This window comes from Eumetopias jubatus, unplaced genomic scaffold (assembly GCF_037043125.1).
Source record: "Eumetopias jubatus isolate StellerSeaLion01/CBP00866 unplaced genomic scaffold, mEumJub1_p1.0 scaffold_1, whole genome shotgun sequence".
Lineage (NCBI taxonomy): Eukaryota > Metazoa > Chordata > Mammalia > Carnivora > Otariidae > Eumetopias > Eumetopias jubatus.
The window spans coordinates 197545502-197561035 of NW_028274807.1; the positions used below are offsets into that span (position 1 = coordinate 197545502).

The 15534-nt window shown below is 53.5% G+C and overlaps 1 protein-coding gene across 1 annotated transcript in view; it reads left to right on the forward strand.

Moving 5' to 3' along the window:
- Positions 1–4158: 4158 nt before the first annotated feature.
- Positions 4159–15534, forward strand: part of POC1A (POC1 centriolar protein A) — a 69312-nt gene continuing 57936 nt past the window's right edge. The window contains exons 1-6 of the mRNA XM_028124449.2: positions 4159–4564; positions 6666–6750; positions 7682–7853; positions 8237–8416; positions 9714–9821; positions 10781–10896. Of these exons, the coding sequence (XP_027980250.1) occupies positions 4547–4564; positions 6666–6750; positions 7682–7853; positions 8237–8416; positions 9714–9821; positions 10781–10896 (679 nt within the window). The 5' untranslated portion in view covers positions 4159–4546. The remainder of the gene's footprint in view (positions 4565–6665; positions 6751–7681; positions 7854–8236; positions 8417–9713; positions 9822–10780; positions 10897–15534) is intronic.

Genomic DNA, 15534 nt, shown 5'->3' on the forward strand with positions numbered 1-15534 from the left:
TGATTAATGGCTCATGGAATCCCTCCTCCCCCATTGCGGCAGATATGTTATGATTATTTTACAATCAAGGACATGGAGGCTCAGAGATATGGCGTGACTCCTGCCAGATCACCCAGCTTAGAGGTGGCAGGGCCTGGGCTCATCCCAAGATGTGTCTGACCCTGGGACAAGCCCTGAGCTGCCATGCTCAGAGTTTCAAGCCCAGGCCACAGTGCAGGGCTGAGTGATAGAACTAATGAGGCTTTCCAGGTGCAGGATGGATTGGGCTATGTGGGTGGGTGTGATCCCTGCCTTTCCTCCTTCTTTCTCTGCCTCACCCTGAGGTGGCATTGGCTCTTGGGCAGGGGGTCCGGGAGTGATGACAGGAGGAGAGTCTCTGTCAGGGGTTTTATGGGCTTTATACCAGGATAGAGTTTCTAACATTCCTGCCACAAGGGGGCTTGAAAAAGGAGCTCTCTTCTAGCCCCCTCAACATGGAGGTCCCCTCAACATGGAGGCCAACAGTGTTGGCTCCTCCAACATTGAGCATACTCATCCCCACTTTGAGGGACTTAGATAGAAATGGAGTCCAATCTGATGGAGGTGGCACAGGGTAGGGGTTGCTCAGTCAGAAGGCAGAGGCACCAATCTTTGTTTATACAGGTTGTGTCAGTGGTGGATCATGGCTTGTCTTTGTGGTGTTGGCAGAATGTGGTGTTGCAATTTTTGGAGAATAAATGAGCAAGAGTGGGCTGGGCATCCCCAGCTCCTCCTCCAGTGGGTAAGGATAGAAGATAGTCGGATCTGGAAAGACTAGGGAGAATGAGTAAAATCTTCTAGGGCCTGTTACTTTGAGCAAGCTTGACATTTGAAAATCATTTTACAGAAGGCTTTCTCTAAATTCAGTTTTGTAGATTATGAGCTCCAATAGACCAGGGATGTTCCGTAGGTAAAATTACACAAACAAAACAAAACAACAAAACGAGACCAAAAACACTACCAATAACAGCAATAAAAGAACTCTAAATTTGGGGCGCCTGGGTGGCTCAGTTGGTTAAGCGACTGCCTTCGGCTCAGGTCATGATCCCAGGGTCCTGGGATCGAGCCCCGCGTCAGGCTCCCTGCTCAACGGAGAGCCTGCTTCTCCCTCTCCCTCTGCATGCCGCTCTGCCTACTCGTGCTCTCTCTCTGTGTGTCAAATAAACAAATAAAATCTTTAAAAAAACAAACAAAAACAAACTCTAAATTTAATGGATAGATATTTCTGTATTTAATTTTTTTTTCTTCCTTAACTTTTTCACTTTAAGTGTTTGGACAGCAGACAAGAGAATCGCTGAATGAGTTGTGAATTCATCCTGTGAACAATGTTGAACAATTTTGAGGTGTGTGAATGTTACAATACTTGTTGTTTTAAGGAGAATTTCAGTGTCTGAGTTAAATGAGTCTGAACGTTTGTAATGTAAAGAAACCAATTCTATGCCAAATCACAGCGAAGGTGTCTCTGTTTCTTCTGTCTGGCCCCAGACTTCCCAGGTCTGCCCCAGGAACTGCCGTAGCAGCTCTAGCCACGCCATTCACTGTCCTCTACATGCCAGCTACCCACCTGTGCCAGGTTCTGATTCTGCTCTGGTTTGGAGGTCCATGGAGAAACCATCTTTCGTCTCAGGATGTAATAATGAGAAACCTCCGGGCCTGGCCAAATCCTAATCAGTGTTGGAGTCTGGCCAAACTGGCCTGTTCAGGGAGGTGACAGAAGTTTCCTGAATGTTGCATAATATCCGGTCCAGGTCAGTTCCAGGTTGGGAAGATGCCCAGAAACAGGGTAAAAGTTCTGGACAAGGACAGCCTGGACGTTCTGACAGCATAAAGTGAGCAGGGATGGCTCCTGGTGGCCAGGCCCTTAGAATGTCTCCCCTTTTATTAATTTTCTTTTATTTTTTACTTTAATTCCAGTATAGTTAACATACAGTGTTACATTAGTTTCAGGTTTATGATATCGTGATTCAATAATTCTATACATTATGCAGTGCTCATCATGGTAATTGTATTCTTTTTTTTTAAGATTTTATTTATTTATTTGAGAGAGAGAGAATGAGAGATAGAAAGCATGAGAGGGAAGAGGGTCAGAGGGAGAAGCAGACTCTCTGCTGAGCAGGAAGCCCAATGTGGGACTCGATCCCGGGACTCCAGGATCATGACCCGAGCTGAAGGCAGTCACTTAACCAACCGAGCCACCCAGGCGCCCACGGTAATTGTATTCTTAATCCCCTTTACCTATTTCACCCATCTCCCCACCCACCTCCTCTCAGATAACCATCAGTTTGTTCTCTATAGTTAAGAATCTGTTTTTTGGTTTGTCTCTTTTTTCTTTGTTCATTTGTTTTGTTTCTTAAATTCCACATGTAAGTGAAATCATATGGTATTTGCCTTTGATTTATTTCACTTAACATTATACTCTCTAGATCCATCCATATTGTTGGAAATGGCAAGATTTCATCATTATTATTATTTTTTAAAGATTTTATTCATTCATTTGAGACACAGAGATACAGAGAGAGAGCATGAGCAGGGGGAGGGGCAGAGGGAGAGGGAGAAGGAGGCTTCCTGCTGAGCAGGGAGCCCATGTAGGGCTCGATCCCAGGATCCTGGGATCATGACCCGAGCCGAAGGCAGCTGCTTAACCAACTGAGCCACCCAGGCACCCCAAGATTTCATTATTTTTTATGGCCAAGTAATATTTCATTGTATGTGTACATATACGTATGTGTATATATATGTATTTGTGTGTGTGTGTGTATACATATATATACACACACACCACATCTTCTTTAACCATTCATCTACTGATGGATACTTGGATTGTTTCCATAATTCAGCTTTTGTAAATAATGCTGCAATAAATATAGGGGGTCATATATCTTTTTGAATTAGGGTTTTCCTATTCTTTGGGTAAATACCCGGTAGTGGAATTACTGGAGCATATGGTAGTTTTATTTTTAAGTTTTTAAGGAAACTTCATACTGTTTTCCACAGTGGCTGCACCAGTGGAAAAGTTTGCCTTCCCACCAACAGTGCACGGGGGTTCCTTTTTCTCTGCATCCTTGCCAATACTTGTTTCTTGTGTTTCTGATTTTAGCCTTTCTGACAGCTCTGAGGCAATATCTCATTGGGGCTTTAATTTGTATTTCCCTGATGATGAGTGATGTTGAGCATCTTTTCATGTGTCTATTGGCCATCTGGATGTCTTCTATGGAGAAATGTCCATGTCTTTTTTTTTGTCAGAGAGAGAGAGAGAACACGTGCACAAGCAGGGGGAGCGGCAGGCAGAGGGAGAAGCAGGCTCCCTGCTGACCAAGGAGCCCAACGACGCGGGACTCAATCCCAGGACCCCGACCGGAGTGGAAGGCAGATGCCTGACCAGCTGAGCCACCCAGGCATCCCAGAAATGTCCCTGTCTTCTGCCCATTTTTAATTGGATTATTTGAATGTTTGGTGTTGAGTTGTGTAAGTTCCTTATATATTTTGGATACTAACCTTTTATCAGATATGTCATTTGCAAATATCTTCTCCCATTCAGTAGGTTGTATTCTGGCTTTGTTAATTATTTTCTTTGCTGTGTAGAAGCTTTTTAACTTGATGCAGTCCCAATAGTTTAATTTTGCTTTTGTCTCCCTTGCTTCAGAAGACATATCTAGAAATGTCTCCTTCTCTTTTAAATATGTAATTTACAACCGCTTCTCAGGGCTGAGGGGTCTGGAGAGGGCCAGGCTGCATCACACTCCCTCATATTACAAATGGGTAAACTGAGGCCCGGGCAGAGGTCCTTTTTTTCTCCAAGGTCACAGGTCACACAAGGAAGCAGGACGACAACAGAATAGAACCTAGGTTTCTCCACCCATAGAGGATCCCATGGATGTGATTCCAAGTGACTGGTGTTCTTTTAAATGACTTGTTTTAAGTTCGGAGGCGTGACCCATTTAAAGAATCTCTGAGGGGCGACTAATTGGCCCTTAAGGTATTGAGCGAACACCCGGTTTCAAGGGCCCTTTAAGAGGACACAAATACAACGACCCACGTGTCCTCCACTTCCGGGATCTTTGAAGCCTTTCCTACGGGTGGTTAATCACGGCCCGCCCTCAAAGTATCTCGGGAAAAGTAGTTCCACTTTTCTGCAGACCCAAGGTGCCGGCCGTCTTGAAACTGCATTTCCCAGAAGGCTGTGCTCGTCGTGGGGTAAACCCAGCTACGGGGCCGATGTAGTGAACCCCTCATTCTGGGTTTTGTAATTTCTTAGGGGATTAGTGACAGTGGACGGAGAACTTTGGCGGCGGCACCCGTGGGCTGCTGGTCTGGCGGAGCTGCGCGCGGAGGCCGTAGAACCGGCCACACAGCTCTGCTTCCGGCCGGGGGACAAAAAGAGGAGGCGCTGCGTCTCCTTTAATCGTCGTGGGCGGGGCGTGGCGACGCGACCCGCGTTGCTATTGGCGGCGGTTGGGGGCGCGGAAACTGAACGGGCCGCAACTGCCGACGCTGCCTTCTCCGGCGCCTTGGGCGCCCCGGACCCGCCATGGCGGCACCTTGGCCAGTAAGTTCTTGCCGGCGGTGGTTGCCCGGCCTTAGTCTCCCCGCTGGGACTGTGGGTGCCTAGCCGAGGCGATGGCTGCTAGGGGGCGAGTGGGATGCCGGGTCCCGAGCCAGTCTTCTCCAGCCTGTTTACCGTCTGTGCAGGGGGCGCTGGGTCGGGACACGTAGTAAGCACCTCCTGAGTGCCAGACCCTTTGCGGACTACCGTGGCGGACCAATGAGTCCCCGCTCCCTGGATTTGCATCCTAGTGGAGGAGACACTAGTACTAGTACGTTTCGACAGGAGGTCGGGCAGGAGGCCAGCTCCGGGCCTCAGTCTCACCATCCTGAGCAGTGGGTGGCTGGGTAGGGGCTTGTTGAGCGAACACCGTGCTCGGACGGGACAGCCCAGGTCTGCAGTGTGATCTGGGCCGGGCGCCCTGAGTCCCAGTTTCCTCCAGAGGGAAGCACTCCAAAACCCCTCTTTTTGAGAGATTGTTTAAACATGTCTGGCCTTTGGGCTGGGTTGAGAGTCAGGAAGGCCGGGTGGTGCCTGTTGGCATGTGGGGACTTGAGCAGAGGGCCCAGACTTAGGATCCAGGCTTTTTGACCCCTAATCTAGCCCTTCCCATAAGTCCGTCCCCACTTCCTTCCATATATAAACCACCTTAGGGTGCAGCCACTGAGGAACCACGGTTTCGGGGTCCCCTGGTCAGAGCTGGAACTGAACTTACCTCTGCCCGTTGAGCCTAGAGGTGGGCATTATCTTGTTCTCCCAAGAGGTTCAGGTGAAGCAGTTGCTGCTCTGTTGCCCTACCCCACTCCCAGCTGCCACTCTCTTTCTTCTTGAAAGGGGGACTCAGGCAGGTGTGTTGGGGGTGGAGCTGGGCACAGGGCCCTGGGGGCCTTTGTTCTGGTTACAACTCTGTGGGGTGGCAATGGTCTTACTCTGCCCCAAGGACATTTTTTTTTTTCCCAAGAGGAGGTTTTGCTGGGCTCCCCGGTGTGCCCAAAATCCTTCTTTGTGGTTTCTGATATTTGGGGCAGGGGGAGATGTTTGCATGGCAGGGCTATAACTCTTCAAGTGCTAAGACAGCTGCTGTTGTGTGGAAAGAGTCTGGAATATTTTCTCCATGTCTTCCTAGCAGTGTCCTGAACTACTGCTTCCTTGATGATGTTGGGCGCAGCAGAGATGGTGGCACTGCCCCTTGGGGCTGTCCAGGCTGACCTTTGGGTTCATTGGCCAGCCTACAGTGAGATTGAGGGTTCAGAATCTGATTCCCGAAATGGGGGTTGCCGAAAGGCCCGCATTTTCTCTCCTTGATTCTTTTTTTTAAAGATTTTATTTATTTATTTGACAGAGAGAGACACAGCGAGAGCAGGAACAGAAGCAGGGGGAGTGGGAGAGGGAGAAGCAGGCTTCCTGCGGAGCAAGGAGCCCGATGTGGGGCTCGATCCCAGGACCCTGGGATCATGACCTGAGCCGAAGGCAGATGCTTAACCATCTGAGCCACACAGGCATCCCCAAAAGATTTTATTTTTAAGTAACCTCTACACCCAATGTGAGGCTCAAACTCACAAGCCGGAGACCAAGAGTTGCACGCTCTACTGACTGAGCCAGCCAGGCGCCCCTCTTGTTGAATTACTTCTAAGTATTTATTCTTTTTCATGTGTCATAAATGGAATTGTTATCATTCTTCAGATTGTGCATTACTGGTATGCAGAAATACAATAGATTTTTAAAAAATTTTTTAAGATTTTATTTATTCACTTGAGAGGGGAAGAGGCAAGGAGAGGGAGAAGCAGACTCCCAGCTGAGCAGGGAGTCCAACATGGGCCTTGATCCCAGGACCTGGAGATCATGACCTGAACTGAAGGTAGATGCTCAGCCATCTGAGCCACCCGGGCGTCTTACAAGAGATTTTTATATATTGATCTTGCAACCTTGCTTAACTGGTTTATTAGCTCTAATAGCTTTTTAGCGAATTCCTTAGGATTTTCTATATACAAGGTCCTGCCTTGAGCATTTTTAAACCCTCCTGGCTGTTTTAGGAAGAGTCTTGGCCCTCGGAAAGCCCCTTCTTCATTCAAATTTCACACATTTGACCTTGGCTCTCCTGCAGGAGGACCCCTCACTGGAGAGGCATTTTAAGGGCCACCGAGATGCAGTTACCTGTGTGGACTTCAGTCTCAACACAAAGCAGCTGGGTAAGAAAAGGCATCTTTTCCTCGGCCCTAGGTTATGAGCTGAGAAGGCGGAGTCTCTAGCTGGCAGGTGTGGTGTGGGGGGAGTAGGGCACTGTGAGGACCCAGGTGCTTTGTCTAGCCCTGCATCTTGCTTCAGCTGGCCAGCTGTCTGTGTGCTGGGTTTTGTGAACTGCATTCTACATGCAGAGTGTGAGACTCAGAGAGTTTGGGGGCCTTGCCAAGGGCACGGAGCCTTGGAGGGTGGGCCCCGGGTCTGGGCTTTTCACTGCATGTACCCCAGCCATCTCTTGGGTCTGGCTGGTAGAATGGCCCTAAACAATGGCTCCTTTTCCTTGGGTCCTTGATTCTGTTGTCCACAGCAGTACGGGAGCATCCAGTGAGAAGGGCAAAGAGCAAAGCTGAGTACCCCTGCTCCTTGGTCGCTTGGGGGTTCCTACACAGCTGTCATGACTGCCGCTTTCTTGTTTCTAGGGACAAGGCTCTCCCTTCATCCCATAGTCAAGGTCCCCTGCCAGAGACTACTGGTCACTGTAGATAAAGAGCAAACTGAAGTCATTTGATCTGTCTTGGGGATCTCTAGGTTTCTGATTGACTTGGTCCCTCTCAGTGGTAAAAGGCCCATTGGGTTGGGCTGGGAGTAGAGCTAGTTGCTCTCTAGTGCCCTTAGGGTGTGACTGTGGGGAACCCCATGGGGAATGAGTTTTCTCAGAGGCCCACTGGGTTGCAGCCCAGGCCTGGCATGTGAAGGGCATCTCTTGGTCTGGCTCCCTTGTGGGCCTGCTGCTTGGAGAGCTGATAGCCCGTCGATGCTCCAAACCCCAGCTCAGCAGTTGCTGGAAATGTGGTCTTTCTCCTGTCCCCTTACCCCATCGTCCTGCTGGAGGCTCAAGGCCCACTAGAGTTGAGGGTCACAGCATCCCTACTTTCTCAGCCAGTGGCTCCATGGACTCATGCCTCATGGTCTGGCACATGAAGCCCCAGTCACGCGCCTACCGCTTTGCGGGCCACAAGGACGCTGTCACCTGTGTGAACTTCTCCCCTTCGGGACACCTGCTGGCCTCAGGCTCCCGAGACAAGACTGTCCGGATCTGGATACCCAATGTGTGAGTTACAGACTTGGAAGGGCTGAGCCTGGGGTCCTGGTGCCAGAGCTGTCCCCTCTCCAGTCCCCATTCTGGCTCTGGACTTGTCATGGTGGGGCATCTGCCCTACTTCTGAAGAGATGCTGTCAGAAGCTGAGCCCTCCCCTTAGGGTTGGGAGAGGGATTCTGGGCTTACTGCAGCCATCCTGGAAGGGCTCCCATCTGATGCTGCTCACACATGGGCAGGGTGGGTGGTGGTTCTGGTCTTCCTTGTGGGGGGCTGGGGTGGCAGGCCTGCACTGACATCAGGAGGGGCCTCTGAGGGGTCGGGAGAGCGTTGATGTGCTCATGGGCCCTCCTGTCACCGTTATGGGTCTCCTGAATCGGAATACCCATCCTTGCAGCAAAGGCGAGTCTACCGTGTTTCGTGCACACACGGCCACAGTGAGGAGTGTCCACTTCTGCAGTGACGGCCAGTCTTTTGTGACGGCCTCCGACGACAAAACAGTTAAGGTGTGGTCAACTCATCGCCAGAAATTCCTGTTCTCCCTGAGCCAGCACATCAACTGGGTCCGCTGCGCCAGGTGAGCATCAGCATCGTCCTGCCCCTGGACCCTTGGAGGGACCTGGGGCTTGAGGGGCACCGAGGCGCTGCCAGGCGCCAGTAGCGTGACCTTGGGCGAACTAGCTACTCTTTCATATTACTGAGCCTCAGCTTCCTTATCGGTGAAATGGGAGCAAAGAAGTTGTCACTTTGTAAATTGCTGAGGAGCTTCTAGCTCACACATGACAAGTAAGTGAGTTCATTGCCAGCCATGATTGAGCCCCTGACATCCGGTAATGCGGCCGCAAGCAAGTCAGCGGGGGCTGTTTTAGGAGCAATAGTGACAAGATGATGTCACTAGTAGCACTCTACAATTTCTTTTCACGGCAGGCCTGCAGGCTAGGCGGTGTCATTCCCATTTTACAGATGAGGACACCGAGGCTCAGAACAGCGCAGTATCTTGCCCCTGGGCGCTTGCTGGGTTTTGAAGCTGAGTCTGCCTCTCAGAAGTTGGTTTTGCTTGAGCTGCTGGGTGGATGTTGAAGCTTCTGAGGAGGCTGGTCTGGAGGCTGGCTCTCCCTTTGCTGTGGGGTGGGGGGGCAGTGCTGTGGGGATAGGCGCCAGGTGACCCACAGGACCTTTCAGGGTCCAAGGATTGCGGACACAAATGTGCCTACTTTCAGCTATTCTGATCCTTTTGACAGAGATCTCCGGGCTCCAGAGGAAGAGGTTGGGAGGTCTGGGGATGCTGGGAAACCATGGGAGTCAGAAGTTGGGGACTATTATGGTGTTCTTCTGGGGACCCCATGCAAGTTACTTGTTCTCCAGGGCACCTGTGTCCTGGGAGGTCCCTGATTGCTCAGAGAGGCCTCACCGTCGGGCTCCTGAGAATAGGAGGGGCCAGGCCAGCAAACCAGTGTGAAGCCTACACCCCCCTTTGCTGGTGGGTCCCCAGGACCGCCACACATTTTTGTCGGTAGGTGGTTCTCAGAGTCAAGTGTGGACTTGGGGGCCTGGGAACAGGATCACGATGCCGTTGGTGGCTTCGGGCCGCCTTCATGCTGATAGCATCAGCAGTCAGCACGCACTTTGCCCCATGCCGTGTGCAGCGCTGGGGGCCTTGTGCGTACGGCGCTGCTCCCTGCTCAGCACGAGTGTAGGTACCATTCTTCCCCATCTCACAGAGGGAAAGCTGCTTGCCCAGGATCACTCAGGGTCAGAGCAGCGTTCATGCTTTGGCTGGTTCTGGGGCCTGGTGGTGGGCAGTGCAGGGAGGTGGCTGTGGAGGACACTGTGCAGTGCCCATGGTGGTGTGACTTGTGCCCTGCCTGGTTCAGGTTCTCCCCTGATGGGCGGCTCATCGTGTCTGCCAGCGATGACAAGACTGTCAAGCTATGGGACAAGACGAGCCGGGAGTGTGTCCACTCTTACTGTGAGCATGGCAGGTAAGTCACCGGACCCTGTCCTCCTGCAGGTGCTCAAGAAAAGCATGGACCTAGGCATGAAGGGGCCCCAGTGGCCTTATGTGGGGCCACGTCTCTGCTTCTCTCTGTCTCTGAATTTTTTCCTATGTGAGTGGGAGGTTCATCTCATCCCCATCCCCACAAATAACGGGTGCTTAACTTTAAGGCATGTGATTCTTGGGGCCTCTCTTTTCCTTTCACTTCCCAGTTCTCAGAATTGTGACTTGTCTCTCTGAAAGAAGGTGACCCTGGACCTCCCAAAATCATGTTAGTATGTTGCCTATGGTGATGGGTTTATAAATGAAAGGCTTGGCAGGTTCTTGTAAGTTCTTGGTGGCGGTTCACGTTGTGCCACATCATCAGGAGAGGGAGGAGCCTGCATTGGAGTAGGGCCTCACCTGTTCTGGCCTTCTTGTTGAACCCCAGCTTCTGCCCTCCACAGGTAGGCTGGAGCCCCAGGGAAAGGCTCCTCCGGAGAGCCAGCCGTGATGCCAGCCTGGATGTCACGTGTGGGGATATTGGGGGCCCTTGGCCTGTCTCCTGGAGATAGTCAACCAGTGGCCTTGGGGCCCTGCTGGCCCTTTGGGGCTGGGCCTCATCGGGCAGGGGGCTTTGATGAGGGCCCTGGCTCTGACTCTAAACACCCTGAGCTGTCGGCTGACCTCTGGGCTGAAGGCCACTTTCTCTACTTGTATGTAGAAGTGGCTGCTGGGATTCGCTCCCTGGTGAGTCCACGTCTGGTCACTGCTAGCCACTGTTCGCACCCTTTCCTTGCTATGCCTTGGCCACCTGGTAAAGAAGCGGGGCAGGAGGGAGGTCTTCTGGGTTTGGGGAACAGCCTGAGCAGACATGCAGGGATGTTGGAAAAGGTTGGATGTTTGGGGGTCTGTTCTGAGCCAGGACGGTCCTCCTATAGCATGTGGTGGCTCCTGTCTTTCCAGCTTTGTCACCTTCGTGGACTTCCACCCCAGCGGCACGTGCATCGCAGCCGCCGGCATGGACAACACGGTGAAGGTGTGGGACGTGCGGACGCACCGGCTCTTGCAGCACTATCAGCGTGAGTGTCCGAGAGCGGCCGCGGTAGAGCAGGTGGCCGGCTCGTTGCCGTGGTGCTGAAGCGGGCCTGAGGACGGCCCCGGTCAGTGGGGAGAAGTCCCGGGCCTGTTGGGATCTTCAGCGGCCAGCAGTCTGTGTTGTGGCCGTGCCGGGTCGGAACACTGGCCTGAAGGTGGATCCTGGCACTACCTGGTACCCACCAAGCCCTGTGGTGCCTGCTCCTGAGCCGGCAGAGTCTCATGCACACTGCAGGGCGAGACAAGGAGCTCGCAGTGGATCTCTGGCCAGGGCTCTGCTCAAGGGTCGCTTCTCAGGGGCTGCCCGTGCTACTTGCCTCTAGAGCTAAGGCGAAGGGGGCAGGTCTGTCAAAAGAAGTCAGTGTTCGTGGCACCTTGGCCACCTCTGGCCTCATGGTGTCCTCCATGGATATGGAGCCAAGAACCATACGGAGGGTCAACTTAGGCTAGAGACCAGGCTCAGGAGGCAGCCCTGGGGCTGTGTCCCCTGATCTAATGGTAGCCCTCGGAAGGCAGAGCGGCAGGCAGTCAGCACGGGCTGTGTCAGGTTCCAGCTGGGAGGTAGGGTAGGGACGGACTTGCGTGTGATTAGGATGAGCTTGCGGAGGGGACTAGAGTATGGAACTGTCTTGAGAGCAGGTGTGACTGGGCAGGGCCATGAGCCACCTAGAGATGGTGGGGATGGGGCCAGGGAAGGAAGCTGGCGAGGGGCCACGGGAGGAACTAGGAGTTGTGCAGGGGGCAAAATGGTGGGCGGGCCTGTGGGCCTGGGGCTGAGACCGGAGAGGGGTAGAGCTGGAGTTGTTTGAGGAGCTGTGGTCGTTGACTTGGGACTAAGTTTAAAGTCCATGGGCTCCGTTCCAGAATTCGCACCTGAAAATGGGAAGATGGGAAGGATGTGTCTGGACAAAGGTGTAGGACTTGGGTTCAGAGCTCTCCTTTCCACCCCCTGTGAGCCCTTCTTAGCTGATCTCCCAAGAAGAGGGAGAGGCTCCTGGTCTTAAAAAGCACACGGTGGAGGGTGGGCTCCGCAGCCAGCCTCAGCATTCCTAGTTGTGTGATGTTGGGCAGGTCACTTGACTCCTCTGCGCCCCCTGGGACAATGATAGCACTTCCCTCACAGATGGTGTTGGGAGGGTAACGAATTGGTCTGTGTCAAGAGCTTAGGGAGTGCAGGAACCAGGTACTGTGTTCATGATGCCCCTGTTGCCAAGTCTGGGTCCTGGAGATCCTGGAGTAGGGAGTCTGGCCTGCATTGCCCTATACGACCACCAGGTGGCAGGGGCTAGCCGCATAACTGGTACTTTCCTTAACAGAGAGCCCTGGGGTTTGTCACAGCCGCTGTTTCAGACAGAGCTTCTAGAACAGAGCAGCTATGGGGTCTACCCTCTACTTGGAGACCACACCCCTCCTTCCCCTCCTTCAGGCTTTAGAGGCCTGTCTTCTGCTCTGGGCCAGGCCTGGGTTGGAGATCGGGCACATCTGCACGATGGACTGGGGGAAGGTTGGCAGGTGCGGAGGAGTGCTGGGCGGGAAGGCGCCGCTGAGTGTGGGGTCAGGAGAGATGGGAAGGGAAGGTGACGAGGCAGTGCAGCTTAGGAGCATAGGCTGCTTCCCATCTGTAAAGGGGGTGTGGTAAGAGTACCTTATGGGGTTTGGGAAGATCTGTTGGGGGAGTTCAAGTGAGTACTGGCAATGTGGTTTGTACCACGTAAGTTTTTAAATTTTTTATTATTATTTCTTTTTGCCACATAAGATTTGACACTGAGGGGAGAGGATCTCTAGGTGATCTTGGGAGGGTCCAGCCTCACTTCTGATGGATCAGGAGCATGGGTCTGGTGTTCGTAGGGTGCACCAGCAGGTACCCATTGGGGAGGACCTTGAATGCCATACTCTGGCCCATGGTCCCAAAGTTGTAGCCTGGGACTGGTCCCATTCCTCGAGGAGCGAAGGTCTGTCTGAGAGGACAGCAGTGCTGAGAGCCTACATGGGTGGGAAGCTGGTGTGTCTGGGTGACTGTTGGGTGGGCTGCTTGCACCCGGTGTCTGAGTGAGGGCTGGGCATCCGAGTGGGGCAGGGATCGGGCCCAGGGAGATAGGCTTTGGAGATTGAATAGAGTTAGGAGGTGATGCTGTGGGTTGAGTGGCCACCTGGGCCCAGGAATTGGGAGCTTGAGAAGGGCTGGGGCCATATCCTGGGTCCCTGTGATTAAGGGGTCATAGAGGGAAAAGTTCACAAAGCAGCCAGAATGAGGGGTGGGAGCCCATGGGAGGGCTGATGGGGCAGAGCCAGGGGCATGAAGGAATGCAATGTCCCCTGAAGAGGTGGTCAGGAGGGGGAGTGATGTAGGGCAGTCGAGGAGGGTGGCGGGTGCTGGAGAGAGGTCCCTGGAGTTATTGAGGGGGCAGACTTTGTGGTGGGTGGGCATGGGATGTCAGTGACTGGCAGGGCCGGGGAGGTGGTGGGAGGGCTCAGGTGGCATCAGGAGCCAAGTCCTGGGGGGACCCGGGTGCATGAGGCTGACAGCTTCTGCAGAGAGATTTCAGTGTGTTTTTGCTTGTCCTTTGCTCCTATGACAGAGCCACCCAGTGTCTTATTCCTAAGCCACCCCAATATAGATCAGACGCCTTGGGTGGCTTGGAGTACCTCGTAAATAATCGGGTTTCCTCAGCTCCCTGCTCAATGCATGGTGCACGGGGCAGCAGACCCATCCCACTGCCCCTAAGCTTACCCTCTGGGGCTCGAGAGCCCGGTAGATCTGAGCACATTGGCTGGGGGACGTACCCCTCACCCTTTATGCTGCTTGAGGGACCTGGCCAGGTCTGCTCAGGTCTAGCGGCTTCCCCAAAGAGCTCCATGGCCAAACCTTCTACCCAAGAGGCTCCCCCTACCCCCTTAGTAGCAGCTGCTCCCTCATCCTCAGAGGTGCCGGGGCATCTGTTTGGAGGTTGATTCCCCGAGAATGACTCCTGGCACTCTGGTAGCAGATGCCTGAGCTGTTTTCGGTCCCTGGCCCCTGGGAAACCCAGAGGAAACTTTTTAAGAATACTATGACATCTAGTGTCTCCCTTGGTGACTCTGAATGAGTACCAGGCTCTCCTGGGTGGGCTTGAGGCACATGAGTTTGTTGGGCTTTTCTGAGACCCTTTGACTCCTGATACTGTGTGGTCAGCAACCCCAGCCTGCCTGTGTCCGGCTGCCCTGTGGTTGCGCGTCACAGAGGACACTTCCTGTTCCATGCTGGGTTGTTGGGAGTTAAGCTGGCATCATCTGTCTTGGGCAAGGAGTTTCTCGGCTCTGACCTGTCCGTGTGGGGAGCAGTTCTGGTTTCCCAATTCAGCCAGGAGACGGTGGGGCTGCCGGATCCCTGGGAGTGCCGGGCCCCACGGAGGTGGGTTAGGCTCCATATGCTCCGAGCCCACATGAAGGCTGTTCAGACATCTGAGCAGCAACCCCCATCCGGAACCCATAGTGCGGTTTGCGGCTCCCAGGCACGTGCAGGTCCACTCTCCAGTGACAGGCCCCGGGGGTGCTGGCAGGACAGGGCTACCCCCCATTTCACAGATGGGCAGTTTGAGGCTTGTCCATGGTCCCACAGCTGGGAAGCTGAGTCTCCGATGGAAGGCCTCTGAGTGTGGCGTTCTGTCCGCCACTCCACGCTGGCTTCCTTACACCATGTTGATTCTAGTCATTCGCTTCCTGAGGGCCCTGGGAGGGTTTGGTTCGGCCCTCTCCAGAAATTCTAGTTAGAGCTCAGAGTCCCAGGTTCTCTGTCCCCTGGTTTTTAACACACCCCTCCGCCATATCGCAGATCTGGTCACAGAGGATTTTCAGGCAGCCGTGCAGTCCGTTGGTGGGGCAGGCCTGTATCCTTTGTTTCATGTTTTGAGAACAAAAGGGTTGGTCAGGAGGGCAGTGCGCTGTCCCACGTGATCTAGCCAGCTCACTGGCCCCTTCCCACCATCCCTAAGTGGGCCTTGGTGTGACATTCACACAGAGCAGGGTTTTGAGCATCCTTCCCTGCTGGTATCAGAGCACCATCATTGTACGAATCCATAGTCCCTTGTGAACCCGAAGTCACTGGGGAGGCCAGTTGCATGTTACGAGAAGCCCCCCCGCCCCGCCCAGGTGAAGTGCGCTGAGCCCTTTGTGATGGTGGTGGGCTGGGGCTGGGGCTTGGCCTCGTGTGGCCTGCCTTAGAAAGCTGCCTCCGACTTGGGTACCTGGGACTTCTCTGGGCCCCTTGGTCAGTTTGGAGCCCACTGGGCAGTGGGCCAGGCTTGCTGAGGGCTTGTACGTGCAGCGCTGTGTGGGCAGAGTGGATTGTGGGTACCTAGGCCTCTCCTTAGGCCCCATGCTACCCACAAGCTATGGCCAGTGCCCAGGGCTTAGGGGCAGGTCTGCAGTGGCCTCAGTCCCACCTTCTCTGGGCTCCTGGTGACCTGTAGGATCTTTTAAATTTTTTTTAAGATTTTATTTATTTACTTGAGAGAGAGAATGAGATAGAGAGAGAGCATGAGATGGGGGGAGGGTCCGAGGGAGAAGCAGACTCCCTGCTGAGCAGGGAGTCCGATGCGGGACTCGATCCCGGGACTCCAGGATCATGACCTGAGCCGAAGGCA